Raw genomic sequence first — 17911 nt, 5'->3', positions numbered from 1 at the left:
GTCAATTTCGTGCCCTGTTTTTTTAATGTGCTGGACAAGGGAGGAGGTCTTCTCCTGTTTCTTGACTGCATTCATATGTTCTGCCATGCGCTGGCTCACTCTTCGGTTAGTTTGTCCAATGTATGTGGCTGCACATGTTTTGCAAGGGATTTCATAGATACCTTGGTATTCTAATTGGATTTTATCTTTGGGGCTCCTTAGGATATTAGATATTTTTTGGTTAGTGCAAAATGAGGTTTTGATGTTATGTTTTTGTAGAATTTTACTAATTTTATCCGTGGTGCCTTTGATGTAAGGAAGGATGGTGGTGCCATTGTCCTGTTCTTGATCTTGTTTTTTGGGGGGTGTCTCTTTATTGATTAGGTTTGTTATTGTTTTCTCTTTGAATCCATTAGAAATTAGTACATCTTTGAGTTTGTTCAATTCAGTTTTATTGAACAAACTCAAAGATGTACTAATTTCTAATGGATTCAAAGAGAAAACAATAACAAACCTAATCAATAAAGAGACACCCCCCAAAAAACAAGATCAAGAACAGGACAATGGCACCACCATCCTTCCTTACATCAAAGGCACCACGGATAAAATTAGTAAAATTCTACAAAAACATAACATCAAAACCTCATTTTGCACTAACCAAAAAATATCTAATATCCTAAGGAGCCCCAAAGATAAAATCCAATTAGAATACCAAGGTATCTATGAAATCCCTTGCAAAACATGTGCAGCCACATACATTGGACAAACTAACCGAAGAGTGAGCCAGCGCATGGCAGAACATATGAATGCAGTCAAGAAACAGGAGAAGACCTCCTCCCTTGTCCAGCACATTAAAAAAACAGGGCACGAAATTGACTTTGAAAAAACTAAATTACTCCACAAAACAGAGAATTTATATAAAAGAATCTCTCTAGAAGCTATTGAAATTGAAAAAAGATCTTTTTGTTTAAATAAAAGGGATGATACCTCGCGCCTGCCAGAGATTTGGAAACCAGCCTTAAACAAAATAAACACCTCATTATAATCAATATGTCAATCCTTTAATTATTATGATTTTAGAATTTTATATTTGGAAATCAGACTTAAACAAAACACTTCATAATCTTCATGCCATTCCTTCTATAACCATGATTACACCAACCAATCAGATCACGGAAGCATAGTCACCCAATCTATTTGCTACATTCAAAGCAAATCTCCACCCCCACACTACATGCTAAGAAGAAATGTCAGTTGCTAATATTCATTTGCAAAAACACAAAGATTGGAACTCCAGCCTGATGATGGTGAATGTGATTTCACCGAAACGTCGCATAGACATGCAAAACATTACACAGGGCAAAACCCGAACTCAGAACAATCTACATATATATATATATATATATACATACACACACATATATATATATATATATATATATATATACTGTGTATATATATATATATATATATATATATATATACACACAGTGGTACATCGTGATACGAACCCCTTGTCATACAAACTTTCCGAGATACGAACTCGGGATTCAGAAATTTTTTGCCTCTTCTTACGAACTTTTTCCATCTTACGAACCCGCCGCCCGAACGCCGAACATGGAAGTTCGGCAAAAGTTCGGGTGGCCGACAAGAAGCCCCGCCGCCTGGCTGTCGCCTTTTGAAACAGCCGGGGGGCTTCTCGGCGTTCTCCTGAACGCTGAACCCGGAAGTTCGGCAAAAGTTCGGGTTCGGCGTTCGGGTTCAGGAGAATGCTGAGAAGCCCGACCGCCCGGCTGTCAGCTTTGCAAAAGAGCCGCGGAGCTGTCGGCCGGTCGGGAGGCTCAAACGGAGGTAGGGAATCCCAATAGGGAATTCCATGTGCGGAGCTTTGACATCACGAAGACGTCCTTCCTGGAGTCCACGTTTCGGCCGGCCAGTGTCACCAGTGATCAGCAGAAGTTGCTTGCAGTACTGCACTCTAACCACTGCACCACCAAGGCTCTATAGGTTGTAGGTGTACCATCTCTAGAGGTTTTCAAAAGTAGACTGGACAACCATTTGATTGAGATGGTTGTGCAGAGGGTTGGGCTAGAAGATCTCCAAAGTCCCTTTCAGCCTTATGATTCTATGTTCTAAGTAAACGGTAAGTGGATGATGTTTCAAATCAACTCTGCTATAATAAATAGATAAATAAGCCATACTTAATCTTAATTACAAGTTTTAATTTTGCTGTTGGTACACCAGGGGGCACTCCATGCTCAGATAATGTACTTTTGCTGGTTCCCAAACATCTGGATTCCTTAAATTCTGAGTTCCACTATTACGCTCATATTGAAATAAGAGACATGCCTTTTTTGAGAGAGAGAGAGATAGGGTGACCTCGGTGTAGAACAACTTGGTTTAGTTTTGTGATCTTGCAAGACTTGATAGTACTGAATCCGAGACCAAGCTACAAGAAACAAATTGGAATCACTTTATAATATATAAATAGATATTTTGCTCTTGGGTTAAAATGGTTTATACAAGAAACACCCCCGATTGGTGGTGGGGTATGAATGTTTGTCTGGTGGTGGGCACAATTCACAAAACACTTGTTTTATGTTGTGTGAGTCTTATATTGTAATTAAAACTAATTAAAAAATTAATTAAAAAAACAAGACTTGATAGTACTATTTTAAAAGGATTCTGGCCATGCTGGTTGAGGATGATAGAGAACTAAATTGGAGGAGGCAGATGTGGAATATTACAGAAGGATAAGCAAGTGCTTCTTTTTGCTTCTTAATACATTTTCCCCTATTATTCAGGATAAAAAAGAAATTAGGATTTTTCAGGGAAAAATCTTTTCCAACACCATTTAATGATAATAATATTCAAAAACTGAGTGCATAGAAGAGACTTTCACGGCACCCATTCTATTTTAAATGTAGCGATTGCTTTCGATTTTAGCATCTTTCCTTCCTTGAACTATGTTAATGTATATTGTTTCTTCCTACCTACCGGCCCTGAGTCCCATGGGATTGGGCGGCATAGAAGTCAAATAAATTAAATTGAATTGAATTGAATCAAATTAAATTTTGGATGGTGTTGGACAAAGCAGGGACCTGAATTGTGAGATTCCTTTTTGTAGGAGAAAAAAACAACCCTCTTCCATGTGGCCGATAGACTCTTCCGGAAGACAACGAGAAAGCAGGAAGTCCATGCAATGTCTGCAAAGAAATAATAGAGAAATATTGTCAGACCTGCATATTGCTTTTGGTGGTCTCCTGTAGCAGTCCTCTCTAAAAATGTTGAGATGAAACATTAGTTATAGATCAGTGGTCCTCAAGCTTTCCAATGTCTGTGACGCCTTAATACAGTTCCTCATGTTGGGGTGACCCCCAACCATAAGTCTAGCGCCAATTCTCCCAACAGAGCTTTAAGCTAATTGGCAGGAAGGTCAGAGGGACACACCTATTGTAAACGCCTGATTGGTCGGATTGTAAAAATATGTCCCAAGGTGCCAGAATAGAAGCTTTAGTTCCTAACACCAGGGGAAATTTGTCTTTTCTCATGGTCTTAGGCGACCCCTGTGAAATGGTTGTTCAACCCCCAAAGGGGTCCCAACCCCCAGGTTAAGAACCACTGTTATAGATGGTTGTTACCTGGTGCTTGGCCCTCTGCTGTCACTGCTGCTTACTTATCCTCTTTCTTTTCTATGACAGATGTCGTGCCACCTTCTGAGGCCTCTCATGGCAATGAGTTTGGCCTTGCACGGTCAGGTACAGGAGTTGGCATCTTTGCTGCTCCAGAAGGATGCAGAGATTGAAGACTATCGGGAGAGTGGAGCTACTCTCAGTCTAGGTGAGATGCTGTTTGGGCTCCACTGTGCTTTACAGCTTTCCTTCTTCATCAATGCTGGCCCTGAGGGTTCGATTCTTGGTCACCATCCAGCCTAACCTTGCCCCTCCCTGCCTTTAAAAAATAAAAAAAATACCTGATTAGATGTATTAGCCAATGTCTTTGTAAATTTGGAAATTTTATATTTGATTTTTCAGGTGATAAAAGAAAGGAGGCAGCACTTGTGGAAGGATAAATACCAAAAACAAATGGATAATTATTGTATTATAATGTAGATGGAAGGTATATGGTATTGAGCATGTTTTTGAGTGGAGAAAAATAAAAATAATTAACCCTAAAAGAAAATAAAAGGCTCCTTCAAATTACTAACTGTTACGATTGTTAGAGGACCAAAAATAGAGGACCAGCAGCTGGATAGCTTGGGAGGCCACTGAAAGAGGTCTTGGAATGTGTGCTACAGACTAAGAAGTTATAGCCAGTGCCTGGCTATAGAGAAATATCAATTGGGACGTCTTTTACTTTCATGTTTGTGAAAATAACTCCACCAAGGAAAGTAAATCCAGTAAGGAAAGTAAATCCACTAAGGAATCCACTAAGGATTTGGAGCAAATGGAAACTGCTTTTCGGTCATTCTTTCCAGCATAAAGTTACATTCAAGCTCATGTCCCTGCTTGAGATATTGGCTCTTCTAATTCTTACCATCCAGAGAACTGAAAGATTCCTGCCAGTAAGGCAAGAATTGGGTTGAGGCCAAGAGCACATTGTAAGTGTACTGTTATGCTAACCAACTCACAAATTATTTATCAAATGTTTCTATTTGTTCCTCCATTCCTTTTCACCAAAATGTGAGTAGATACTGGATGGAATGTGGTCTGAGATTTCATTTAGCATTCCATGTTGTTTTTCCAACCATATGCCAACACTTTGTTCCTCTGATTTTTATATAGGTAGGAGATATCTACTACCCTTAGGGATTTGCAATTATCCACAAGTGCCTCATTGGTCTCTGAAAAAACAGAGATTGAATTTTAATATTTGAGTTCAGCAGTACATGCATATGTTCATATGTGTATGATAGCCCATGTATTGATACAGCTAGAAGGTTTATACCAGGTGTGTGCCCGTTATTGGGGACTGTGATGTCAAATTGATTGGGCTTAACACCTGATGAAAATATTGTCTTATGTTTTTACAGATTTTCAGATGTAGATGTTGCTATCTAAATTTTCTTTTAAATCTAAATCGTAGTAGAGAGCTTGCAGGTGCGGCTTCTTCAAAACTCTCCCCATTTACTTTGATATTTTTATTGCAGAACGTCTAAAAACAGAACTCTTTAAAGCAGAATCTTTCCTGCACACATTTGAGACCGAGGTACATTTTTTCTTTTATTATTTAGCATTTGTGCATTGGGGAAAACACTTCTCCTAATGTGACAAACTATATCATAATCAATTATGAACTCTACTGGGACATTGTTATTAATGCTTTAATATTGTATCTATTGTGCACCCTATTTTTATTCAATATTTCATTTTGTTCCCATGCCTGATCATTTGATTGCTCTTTCAATAAAGTTCATATATATTGATGAGCATTACTTTGGTTGGGCCATGGGAATGGAAAGGGAGGACTTTGTTACATTAAGGCAATATGGCTTTAGTATAGGATGATTTAATGTTTGTCTTTCTGTGCTGTTACACACTCATGCTTTGAAGACCAAAGAAAATGAAACATTATTTGCATTATGCTAGATAAAGGATCAGTTAGCATGATATCTGATTATATCACAGAGAATAAATTATCTTGGAGTTTCAATAATATGTGAATCTTACCAATATAATATTTGCTTTATTAGATAATAACAATACTGTACTAGTAAACAATAAGGAAATAATTGAAACGGTATGTAAAGAAACTAGTGATTCTGTGAAATTCTCATAACCTGCAAAGCTATAATTTCCATACATCTTTGAGAGGATATAAGTGGTTAAGTTGATATCAAACAAAACAATCAGTACAACAAATATTTAACAAATTATTTCTTCTTGCCTACCATTACTATTATAAATTTAGAGATCTCTTGTAGAAGCTTTTATCTTGATAATGCCAGTGTTAAAACTCTCAAATGGCCAGAGCTGAGAATATTAAACACTACTTATTGCTTTTGTGTAGCTTATTCTTTGTCAGCTCTGTTTATTATTATTATTATGGTTGGTCGCATAATCAGACAGATGTTTAGACTGGATTCGGCATTTTTGTCCATCTATCAAGTCCTTCCCAAGGATTTGAGAAAGGCAATATTGTTGTCTGATGATGTTAAAAATATTGTTCCGCGATGTAAACTGTTCCAAGTAAAGCTGCTTTTTGCAAATGATGGATGGAAATTTTGTTAATAGCCTGAATAAGGTTGCTCAGCAACAGCCTTCCAATACACTAAGGGAGGAGAGTTAGAGATGTTTCATCCCCATTATTACCATTGGGCAGTGATGGTGAACCTATGGCACGCGTGCCATAGATAATACACGGAGCCATATTTGAGAGCATGTGAGGCATTGCCCTATGTCAGCACCAGCGCACATACAAGGGATATATTTGCATGTTTTGGAAACTACATAGGGACTGTGGAGCAGGAACTAGAAGTCTCACTTTGGAATGTCCAGGTAGAGACCATGATGTCTTTAGCTTAGCCCAGGGGTAGGCAAAGTTGGCTCTTCTATAACATGTAGACTTCAACTCCCAGAATTCCTGAGCTAGCATGATTGGCTCAGGAATTCTGGGAATTGAAGTCCACAAGTCATAGCAGAGCCGACTTTGCCTACCCCTGGCCTAACCTCTTGATGACTGAGAATTCTAGAAACTGCAATCTTAATACATATGGGGAAGTACTTGTGAGGGGAAAGTTTTTCTAAAAAAATATTCAGGTTAGGAATATACTGTAGTCTGAAATAAAATCCAGGATTTATCTACATTTGACAGAATGTCACAGTATAAGCTGACTGAAGAATATTTTTTTTGTAGACAATGCTTTTTAAAAAAAAGAGAAACAAGGATTTTTTTGAGAATGCTCTCACTATTTTAACCAATTATAATTCAAGGACATGCACGTATTGGCCAACTGATTTTCAGCCTTCTTTTCGGCTGTTTTTGCTCTTCCCAGGCCTCCACCCTCCTTGCCTTTCGTAAGCTACTTAAAACCCACCTCTGCCGCCAGGCATGGGGGAATTAAGACTTTTTCTCCCCCTTGGCCGTCACAACTGTATACATGGTATGTTTGTATGTATGTTTGGTTTTTATCTATTAATGGTTTTTAATTTGCTTTTAGTGTTGGATTTTATTGTATATTGTTCATGATTGTTGTTAGCCGCCCCGGGTTTTCGGAGAGGGGCGGCATATAAATCCAATAAAACTTGAACTTGAAACTTTAGGAAAGCCTCCTGAACCCTGGGGATGGTGAAAAACAACCCAATGGGCCAACCAGAAGTTCATTTCTGAACTTCCTGTTGGGCTGTTGGGCCATATTTCACTATCCTTGGGCTTTAGGAGGCTTTTCTGAACCATGGGAAGAGAGAAAAACAGCCCAAAGGGCCTAGCGGAAGTCCGGTGCTTCAATGAGGCACTCCACATGTATGGGGTGATGGTGGTGGTGGTGTAGCCCAGGGGTTGTGCACATGCATGGGGGAAGAGCATTGTATTATGGGTGTGGGCATTATGGGTGTGCACCCTTTTGGCACCCGAGTTGAAAAAGGTTTGCCATCACTGCCATAGGATATGCTCAGATATAGAAACATAGAAACATAGAAGACTGACGGCAGAAAAAGACCTCATGGTCCATCTAGTCTGCCCTTATACTATTTTCTGTATTTTATCTTAGGATGGATATATGTTTATCCCAGGCATGTTTAAATTCAGATACTGTGGATTTATCTACCACGTCTGCTGGAAGTTTGTTCCAAGGATCTATTACTCTTTCAGTAAAATAATATTTTCTCACGTTGCTTTTGATCTTTCCCCCAACTAACTTCAGATTGTGTCCCCTTGTTCTTGTGTTCACTTTCCTATGAAAAACACTTCCCTCCTGGACCTTATTTAACCCTTTAACATATTTAAATGTTTCGATCATGTCCCCCCTTTCCCTTCTGTCCTCCAGACTATACAGATTGAGTTCATTAAGTCTTTCCTGATACGTTTTATGCTTGAGACCTTCCACCATTTTTGTAGCCCATCTTTGGACCTGTTCAATTTTGTCAATATCTTTTTGTAGGTGAGGTCTCCAGAACTGAACACAGTACTCCAAATGCGGTCTCACCAGTGCTCTATATAGCAAGATCATAATCTCCCTCTTCCTGCTTGTTATACCTCTAGCTATGCAGCCACACACCTCTGCTTGGTCAAATACATCTTTTGCTTTCTTCCACCAATACTCCAGGGCAGTTTCTCATTGATTTGCCAGATAGTTCCTTCAAGGGCCTGGTTGTTTGCTGGCTGTAAAAGCTGCCAGAGTCCTTGATGAGAATGTATCTAAGCAGGGTGGCAGAAGAGACCTCTGGTCTTATTTAGCAGCTGAGGCACCCTGCATTTCGTTTACATAAAAGTAATAGTAAGAGTATTCTTGAGACTCATTGTCGGATATGCAAGAACTCAGACTGGTTTTATCTAATAGATCTCATTCTCTCCCTCTTTCTCTCTCCCCCTCCCCTTTTTATTGCCTTCCCAAGGCCGAATAGCCCATCTGTATAATTTCCTTTAAAAGAACTGCCAGTATACAGTCTGACGTTCCTTTTAGGACAGTACCGTGTAATCAACAAATCTGAAAGCAATTAATGTGTATAGTATGACTTTCTCCCTGCACAGAAAATTTTATGGAGAGCCTAGATTTACTATTTGTTTGGTGGGGCTAATTCAGTTTAATAGTTGTCAGATTATGCAGAATGTATCTGATTGTTGTTGAAAGTTCTTCTCAATAAATTGTTCTAGTTGGTGATAACCTTGGAATTGTTTTTAGTAATTCAGTAGCCATGGCTCAATGAAAAATAAGCTGTGTATAAAACTTTTCTGTTTAATCACAAATATCTCCAAGCAGGGCTGCTAAAGATCCCTGTCAGAAACCTGGGAATGATACTGTTGATGGCCTGGTTCATGCAACATGTTTAAGCTATAATTTGCTTTGTATGGTACTTTGCATGAAGCCAAGTGTTATGGTTTATAATTTTTTATGGTTTATCATATGGTATGAACCAAGCTCCATTAGCTTGTTCAAGAAACCATGTTTAAAGCAGCCATGATGTGTAAACCGAGCCAATGTCCTACTCACTTGATGTATTATTTTTGAAAAACTGAAGATTGTAGACTTTTTCTTGATTTGAGCTACACTTGAGCAACATTTGGGATAAAATTGTACAAAGTTTAAAAATGACAAGTACCAATGTAATAACAAAAACAGGGAAGAAAACATTAAACCCAACTGTAATTTTACTTGCACAAAGATCGATTGAGAAAAAAGTGAAACCAGATTCAATTGACATTCTGTCATCTGCAACTCCATAACTGTCTGGTTTGGCTCTGCAACCAAACAAGACAAACACAGACTTCAACGGATAATTAGAACTGCAGAAAAAATAATTGCTACCAACCTGCCTTCCATTGAGGATCTGTATACTGCACGAATCAAAAAGAGGGCTGTGAAAATATCCACAGACCCCTCACATCCTTGACATAAATTGTTTCAACTTCTACCCTCAAAACCATGTGCTACAGAGCACTGAACACCAGAACAACTAGACACAAGGACAGTTTCCCCCCGAATGTCATCACTCTGCTTAACAACTACCCACAACACTGTCAAATGATTTACTAAGATTGTATTACTATTCTTCTTCTTTTCCTTACTAGTAGCTATGTCTTTCCGCTTATTACTATAACCGTGTTGCTTGCATTTATACATTTATATTGTTTTTATTTGTTTCCTAGTACAATTTGATAGCTTATTAGTAACCTTGACTATCACTAATCTTTTATTCTTGATGAATGTATTTTATTCTTCTTATATACATATTGAGAGTATATACACCAAAGACAAATTCCTTGTGTGTCCAATCAAACTTGGCAAATAAAGAATTCTATTCTATTCTATTCTATTCTAGTCTAGTCTAGTCTAGTCTAATCTAGTCTAGTCTAGTCTAGTCTAGTCTAGTCTAGTCTACTATATTCATCACCTCCAACCAGCATAGGTCACACATGCAGGGAATTATGGGGAAATCCCAGAGGGCTCTAGATTGTGGAAAACTATAATGGAGAGCTCTTGTGCTCATAAGATCCAGGGCTGAGAGCTTTCTTCGTCCTTAGTTAAGAGGGGGGAAAAATAGCCATGTATGGAAAGTTGCTTAGGTATAACAGATTTAAATTTTGCCTGTCTCCTGAAAAAAAATATCCCAGAATATTTTTAAGTACTATGGTCCTGATTTTGCTACACATCTGCCAATCCTTGCAGAATTTTCTCCAGCAAACAGGATGTGGAAAGGTGAAAGATCAATCTGGGCTGGACCAGGAGGATGTACCATCAAAATAAACAATTCTGAAGAGGAAGATAAACAAACAGACGGTTCCCCAATGTGCCTGTCACTCCTCAGCAGGCTAAAAGCGAAAAATGGGCTATCTATGAGAGTGTGGTCCCTACTGATCACTGACATCAGTATATTCTGGGTCAAAGGTACTATTAGAACAATTGGAAAGACTGTTGGGAAGAGGGGGTTTCTTGGTTGGGCCTGGGGAGGTCTAGGCATGGGATATATTTGCTGTTTTGGAAACTACATAGGGACTGTGGAGCAGGAACTAGAAGTCTTACTTTTGAATGTCCAGGTAGAGACCATGATGTCTTTAGCTTAGCCCAGGAGTAGGCAAAGTTGGCTCTTCTATAACATGTAGACTTCAACTCCCAGAATTCCTGAGCTAGCATGATTGGCTCAGGAATTCTGGGAATTGAAGTCCACAAGTAATAGCAGAGCCAACTTTGCCTACTCCTGGCCTAGCCTCTCGATGATTGAGAATTCTAGAAACTGCAATCTTAATACATATGGGGAAGTTTTTCTAAAAAAAATATTCAGGTTAGGAATATAGACTGAAACAAAATCCAGGATTTATCTACATTTGACAGAATGTCACAGTATAAGCTGGCTGAAGAATATTTTTTTGTAGACGATGCTTTTTTTTTTAAAAGAGAAACAAGGATTTTTTTGAGAATGCTCTCACTATTTTAACCAATTATAATTCCAGGATGATTAATTGGATAGGACATATACTTGGGGCAGGCAAGCTTTTTATGTTTTGGGGGTATATTTCAAAATTCAATCAGCTTCTTGTTTGAGTTCTCCAAAAATAAGTGGACAGTGTGGGCAGTGGCCGATTCAGAATCTTCTCCTACAGTAGTATAAAATGGCAATGATATCAAGGAAGACTAGTAGGAAAAGTAGCAAGAAAAATGGAGGTTTTATATATAGGTGAAGGCAGAAGGGGCAACAGAATATGCACCGAAGACAATTTCCTTGTGAGTCCAATCACATTTGGCCAATAAAGAATTCCTGTTCCGTTCCATTCCATTCCATTCCATTCCATTCCAGTCTTCGGGTTTTCAGAGAGGGTCTGCATACAAGTCTAAATAATAATAATAATAATAATAATAATAATAATAATAATTATTATTATTATTATTATTATTATTATTATTATTCTATACAGCACCAAGATCATTGGTGAAAGTGGTATATCAGGATCTCTATAAATTAACTTGTTTGTTGGAGTGCCATGGTTTACTGTTTAGATACTACTGCCTACTCTGCTTGCTATCATTCAATAAGTTAAACCAGATCTTTCTAAGAACATAAGAAGAGCCATGCTGAATCAGGCCAAAGCCCATAGAGTCCAGCATTCTGTGTCACGCAGTGGCCCACCAATTGTACATGGGGATCTTGAGTAGAAAGAGAAGGCAAAACCCTCCCTTTCCCTTGATCCCCAACAAATGGTACTCAAGGGAATCCTGCCTGCCTCAACCAACATAGAGGAGGCACTTGGACATCCGTTTCAACAACCACCGATACACTTGGCATCCATGAATCTGTCTAATCCTGCCTTGAAGCTATCAAGGCTGACCTCTTCTGGAAGTGGATTCCATAAACCGATGACCCTCTGGGTGAAGAAATATTTCCCTTTATTTGTCCTCACTTTCTTACCTATGAGCTTTAGCGAGTGTCCCCTCGTCCTAGTATTGTGTAATAGAGACAATAATTTTTCTCTATCAACCTTTTCAATCCCATGCATGATTTTATACACTTCGATCAATTCACCTCTTAAATGCCGTCTTTCAAGGCTGAAAAGACCAAGGCATTGCAACCTGGTTTCATAAGGGAGGTGCTCCATTTCCTTTATCATTCTTGTTGCCCTTTTTTGCACCTTTTCCAGTTCCATTCTATCCTTCTTGAGGTGAGTTGAAGTGGCCTGCTTGTCAGATTGATCCTGGTCTACCAGTTAAAGCAATACCTGTCTAACAGCTATTGATAAAGCAGCTTCTAGTCAAAGCAATGGAAACTGCAGTTTAATGTTTCCAAATGTAAAATAATGCACTTGGGGAAAAGGAATCCTCAATCTGAGTATTGCATTGGCAGTTCTGTGTTAGCAACAACTTCAGAAGAGAAGGATTTAGGGGTAGTGATTTCTGACAGTCTCAAAATGGGTGAGCAGTGTGGTCGGGCGGTAGGAAAAGCAAGTAGGATGCTTGGCTGCATAGCTAGAGGTATAACAAGCAGGAAGAGGGAGATTGTGATCCCCTTATATAGAGCGCTGGTGAGACCACATTTGGAGTACTGTGTTCAGTTCTGGAGACCTCACCTACAAAAAGATATTGACAAATTTGAACGGGTCCAAAGACGGGCTACAAGAATGGTGGAAGGTCTTAAGCATAAAACGTATCAGGAAAGACTTAATGAACTCAATCTGTGTAGTCTGGAGGACAGAAGGAAAAGGGGGGACATGATCGAAACATTTAAATATGTTAAAGGGTTAAATAAGGTTCAGGGGGGAAGTGTTTTTAATAGGAAAGTGAACACAAGAACAAGGGGGCACAACCTGAAGTTAGTTGGGGGAATGATCAAAAGCAACATGAGAAAATATTATTTTACTGAAAGAGTAGTAGATCCTTGGAACACACTTCCAGCAGACATGGTTGGTAAATCCACAGTAACTGTATTTAAACATGCCTGGGATAAACATATATCCATCCTAAGATAAAATACAGGAAATAGTATAGGGCAGACTAGATGGACCATGAGGTCTTTTTCTGCCGTCAGTCTTCTATGTTTCTATGTTTCTAATTACAGAATGTCCTAGACAAGGACTGTTTTTTCCCTGTATGGATCTGCCAAGTTGGACTAAGGTTGCTTGAGTGATATTCATAGTTACATGAAGGTTGCATCAGGTGGCTAAATTTGCTTCTTCATCCCTCAGAATCTAATGGGTATATTAGGAGGACAATTGGTGAATAGTTTACTTACTGGCCTGATGATCCATCAATTAACTTTTCCTGCAGTTTCCCACAGTGCCACCAGCTCGTAATGTTGGTGATGCATCTTGTGCCCCCATACTTTGCTACCTACTCCCAGACTGGAGGTAAAATATATAAACCAGGGCTGAATGGGGTCAAAGTTAATACTTTCTATTTTTTTTTTTTTGAAGAACTCATGAAGTTAGAAACCTAGAAACATAAAAGGCTGTTCAATATGGGACAGATTGCTAGTCCTTCCCCAGCATACGTAACATGGACTTTTCCTTTGACTATGAACAAATCTGAAATTATCTAGGCAATGTTGGTGAAGTTTCAAAAGAGAAAATTAAATTATATAAAATTGTTAGGGACTATTGGTCTAGCACTGTGATGGCAAACATATGGTACACATGGAACCATATCTGAGGGCACGCGACACATTGCCCTATGTCAGCTCCAGAGTGCATCTGCTCACTGGCCAGCTGATTTTCGGCCTTCCGGAGGATGGAGGAGGCCATTTTCACCCTCCCCAGGCTTCAGGAAAGCCTATAGAGCCTGTGGATGGTGAAAAACAGACCCAACAGACCTACTGGAAGTTCAGAAACGATCTTCCGATAGGCCCGTTGCCTCCGTTTTTTGCCACCCACAGGTTCTGGAGGATTTTCTGGATCCTGGGGAGGGCAAAAAATGGCCCAACGGGCCTACTGGAAATCTGGAGACATGGGGAGGAGTTGTGCACACATGTGTGGGGCCTCTCTAGGAATCACCTGCGAGGAAACAGGGCCAGAAAAGCCGGGGAGAAGCCTCTGTGGGGCCTCTCTAGGAATTTCCTGGGAGGAAACAGAGTGCCAGAAAAGCCAGGGAGAAGCCTCCATGGGGCCTCTCTAGGAATCTCCTGGGAGGAAACAGGGCCTCCACGCTCCCTGTGATTTCTCCAATCACATGCATTGTTTGCTTTTACATTGATTCCTATGGGAAAAATTGCTTCATCTTAAAAACTTTTCTCCTTAAGAAACTGGTCACGGAATGAATTAAGTTCTTAAGTAGGTACCACTGTAGTTTGAAATAGAACAAAAGCCACAGGATCGCCCCGAGAGAGAAATGGAGGGAGCTACAATCCTTGTGACTGTGTAACTTTGTTCAACGAAAAGTATTATCTACCCAGTAATCAAGTTCAGGGCTTCCAAACTTATTTTATTTGTATGGACTCATGTGCTCACTTAGCCAGCGTTTCCGCCCCTCCTACCTGTTTGCTAATGAGGCATCTGTCAAAGAGGGAACCACTGTATTATTGATTTCGGCAGAATCGGGTGAAGGGCGAGTTGGTTCAATGTAGCAACCACAAAGAGTTTATCCTGGCTTATGAGTCAGCTGGGATGCATGTTGCTGAAACCATACTGGGCACAACAGTCCCTGAAATAGAGACAGACCACAGGCTTGAGAACAAGCTCCACTGTCCACAGCAACGAAGCCCTTATTGGCTGTGGTGTTGGGATACATTTCTGCTATACCTGGGTTTGTTTCTATGGGATCCAGTCTTAAAAGTCGAGCGTGTGTCACAGAATGGGATACTCTGGTGGTGTTTCTTGTAAAATAAATTGGGGGCATTTGTGTTTGAGTCCTTCTGACCTCACTCCAAATTATGGAAAAGCGGTAGGTCGTCTTCTCTCTTTCCAAAGCAGACCACAAAATTCAGCCCTTGTTGCCTTAAGGTTCAAGCATTGAATCCTTGTCTTCCAATTAGCAAATAGGTTGTATACTGCTCAAAATAATAAAGGCAACACTCAAAGAACACATCCTAGGTCTAAATGAAATATTCTCATTGAATACTTGGTTCTGTACAAAGTTGAATGTGCTGACAACAGCATGTGAAATTGATTGTCAATCAGTGTTGCTTCCTAAGTGGACAGTTTGATTTCACAGAAGTTTGATTTACTTGGAGTTATATTGTGTAGTTTAAGTATTCCCTTTATTTTTTTTTGAGCAGTGTATTTAATCCATGATTATTTTTATACTTAATCAAATAAGTGTATCAACACCAATTTGGTGTCTTCAAGGTGTGTTGCAGCATCCCCCAGCCAGTATAGGTACTTCTCAGTAATTTTAAAATTGTATTTTGTTGCATGAGATCATAAATACCAATTATATTCCTTTTCTCAGACCAGAAGTGTTTTTAATAGGAAAGTGAACACAAGAACAAAGGGACACAATCTGAAGTTAGTTGGGGGAAAGATCAAAAGCAACGTGAGAAAATATTATTTCACTGAAAGAGTAGTAGATCCTTGGAACAAACTTCCAGCAGATGTGGTTGGTAAATCCACAGTAACTGAATTTAAACATGCCTGGGATAAACATATATCCACTGTAAGATAAAATACAGGAAATAGTATAAGGGCAGACTAGATGGACCATGAGATCTTTTTCTGCCGTCAGTCTTCTATGTTTCTATGTAATGGAACATTGTAAACTACGTATTGTTTCTGGGTGGGATGATTCCAAGATTACTGTAGAAGAGATACCTTGATTTTCCTCCCCTTTCTTTCCTGATGAGGTCTACTTCAGATGTTTCATAGTGGAACCTTCCTCAGCTCTCCAAGAAAGCCAGTTCTGGTGAAGTGAAAACATTAGCCTCCCTTTGAGCAAACCACAGCAGTAGAGTGTGAACGTCTTGTTCAAACTTGTGGCCTTCTGAGCATAAAGGCTGTTCAGATGGAGGAGCAGGTAGATGGAAGAATATTGGAGAAGAAGGTTGAAGGAGAATTTATTTTTATTTTGTTTTATTTTTCTGCTGCCCAACTCCAATAGGACCCTGGGCGGCTATTAAAGAATGTTAAAGATGTTAAAGAATCAATAAATATCGCATAGATATCCCTACAGAGGAAAACACCTGCGGGATGATCCTTATTAGGCCCGTTTTAGCAAACTCACCTAGGCTTCTATGCTGTTTGGCCTTGACTAAACTGATGATGATGATGATTATTATTATTATTATTTTTATTAGATTTGTATGCCGCCCCTCTCCGCAGACTCGGGGCGGCTCACAACAGTAACAAAAACAATATATACTGACAAATCTAACAATTAAAATCTAAAATAACAGTTATACATTTAAAAATCTAAAAGCAAGGAATGCAAATATAAAAAACATACATACAGTCATATCATGCACTAGGACTACATAGGCAGGGGGAGATGTCTCAGTTCCCCCACGCTTGACGACAGAGGTGGGTTTTAAGGAGTTTACGAAAGGCAAGGAGGGTGGGGGCAATTCTAATCTCTGGGGGGAATTGATTCCAGAGGGTCGGGGCTTAGGTAGAAAAGAGGACTTGTTCCTCAAGATGGAAAGTCTTCTTTGGGAAGGAAGAAAGGGTGCCAGAGCTAAGGAGACACTTGTATATACAGAGGTGGCTGGAAGGAGAAGAGAAAAAGCCAGCTTTCTGATGCTCGAACTCTACAACTAGAACATTTTAACCTCCTTTCTTAGACATTATATTTTGGATGTTATTTTAGACTGCTTAGGGCTACAAAAAGGGTTTTTAAAAATCATTTCAAACCCCATTTCTGAATGCTCAACAGATTAGGGAGAATATATACTCCTCACAAAAAATAAAGGGAACACTCAAATAACACATGCTAGATCTGAATGAATGAAATATTCTCATTGAATACTTTGTTGAATGTGCTCAACAGCATGTGAAATCGATTCTCAATCAGTGTTGCTTCCTAAGTGGACAGTTTGAATTCACAGAAGTTTGATTTACTTGGATTTATATGGTGTTGTTTAAGTGTTCCCTTTATTTTTTTGAGCAGTGTACTTTGGTACCTTTCTACCCCTTTGGGGAGTCCATTCTTTGCTTTCTATTACTCACTAGTGAGCACCCCATTTCTCGATTTACAAGGGTCTCTGCTGCACTTTAAAGCCAAGGGCCACTTCCAGCTCCGGAGGTTGTTAACAATAATGGAGTCAATCTCTGCTTAGTGACTGACTTGTTTAGTGACCAAAGTTATGCCAGCTCTGAAAAAGTATCTTGATGGCCAGTTATTTTATTTGTTACAGTGTCCCTGTGGTCTAATGAGGAAGATTCAGGCACTTTACATCTGGTGGGTGTTTATGACTGTGACAGTGACTCACGGTCAAATAATGGTCATTTGTATGTTTCACGGCCGGCATCGTCAACAAACAGGGCCACTGGAAGACCCGGCAGTCAAATCATATGTCTTGCTTAACAATCATGAGTTGCCATGAATCCTAATTGTGGTAGTTAAACAATGACTACTTGCAGAGATTTAAAAAAATGATACATGGAAATACACTAAGGCAGTGATGACGAACCTATGGCACAGGTGCCCCAGGTGACACGCGGAGCCATATCTGAGGGCATGCGAGGCTTTGACCTAGGCAAACTCCAGTGCTCATGTGTCTGCTGACCAGCTGATCTTTGACCTTCTGGAGGGCGGGACGGGGGAGACTGTTTTGACCCATTGGGCTGTTTTTCATCCTTCCCAGGCTTCAGGAAAGACTCCGTAGCCTGTGGGTGGTGAAAAACAGCCCAACAGGGCCAACCG

At 39.6% G+C, this 17911-nt stretch overlaps 1 protein-coding gene across 2 annotated transcripts in view; it reads left to right on the top strand.

Annotated features, from left to right (window-relative positions):
- Positions 1-17911, top strand: part of NHEJ1 (non-homologous end joining factor 1) — a 131287-nt gene that overhangs the window by 10593 nt on the left and 102783 nt on the right. For both annotated transcript variants that reach the window (XM_070729563.1, XM_070729573.1), the window contains exons 4-5: positions 3681-3819; positions 5129-5187. In XM_070729563.1, the coding sequence (XP_070585664.1) occupies positions 3681-3819; positions 5129-5187 (198 nt within the window). The remainder of the gene's footprint in view (positions 1-3680; positions 3820-5128; positions 5188-17911) is intronic.

The sequence above is a fragment of the Erythrolamprus reginae genome, chromosome 1 (genome assembly GCF_031021105.1).
Source record: "Erythrolamprus reginae isolate rEryReg1 chromosome 1, rEryReg1.hap1, whole genome shotgun sequence".
Taxonomy (NCBI): Eukaryota; Metazoa; Chordata; class Lepidosauria; order Squamata; family Dipsadidae; genus Erythrolamprus; species Erythrolamprus reginae.
Note: the sequence above shows the minus strand (reverse complement) of the source record. Positions and strands in the feature narration are given on the sequence as shown.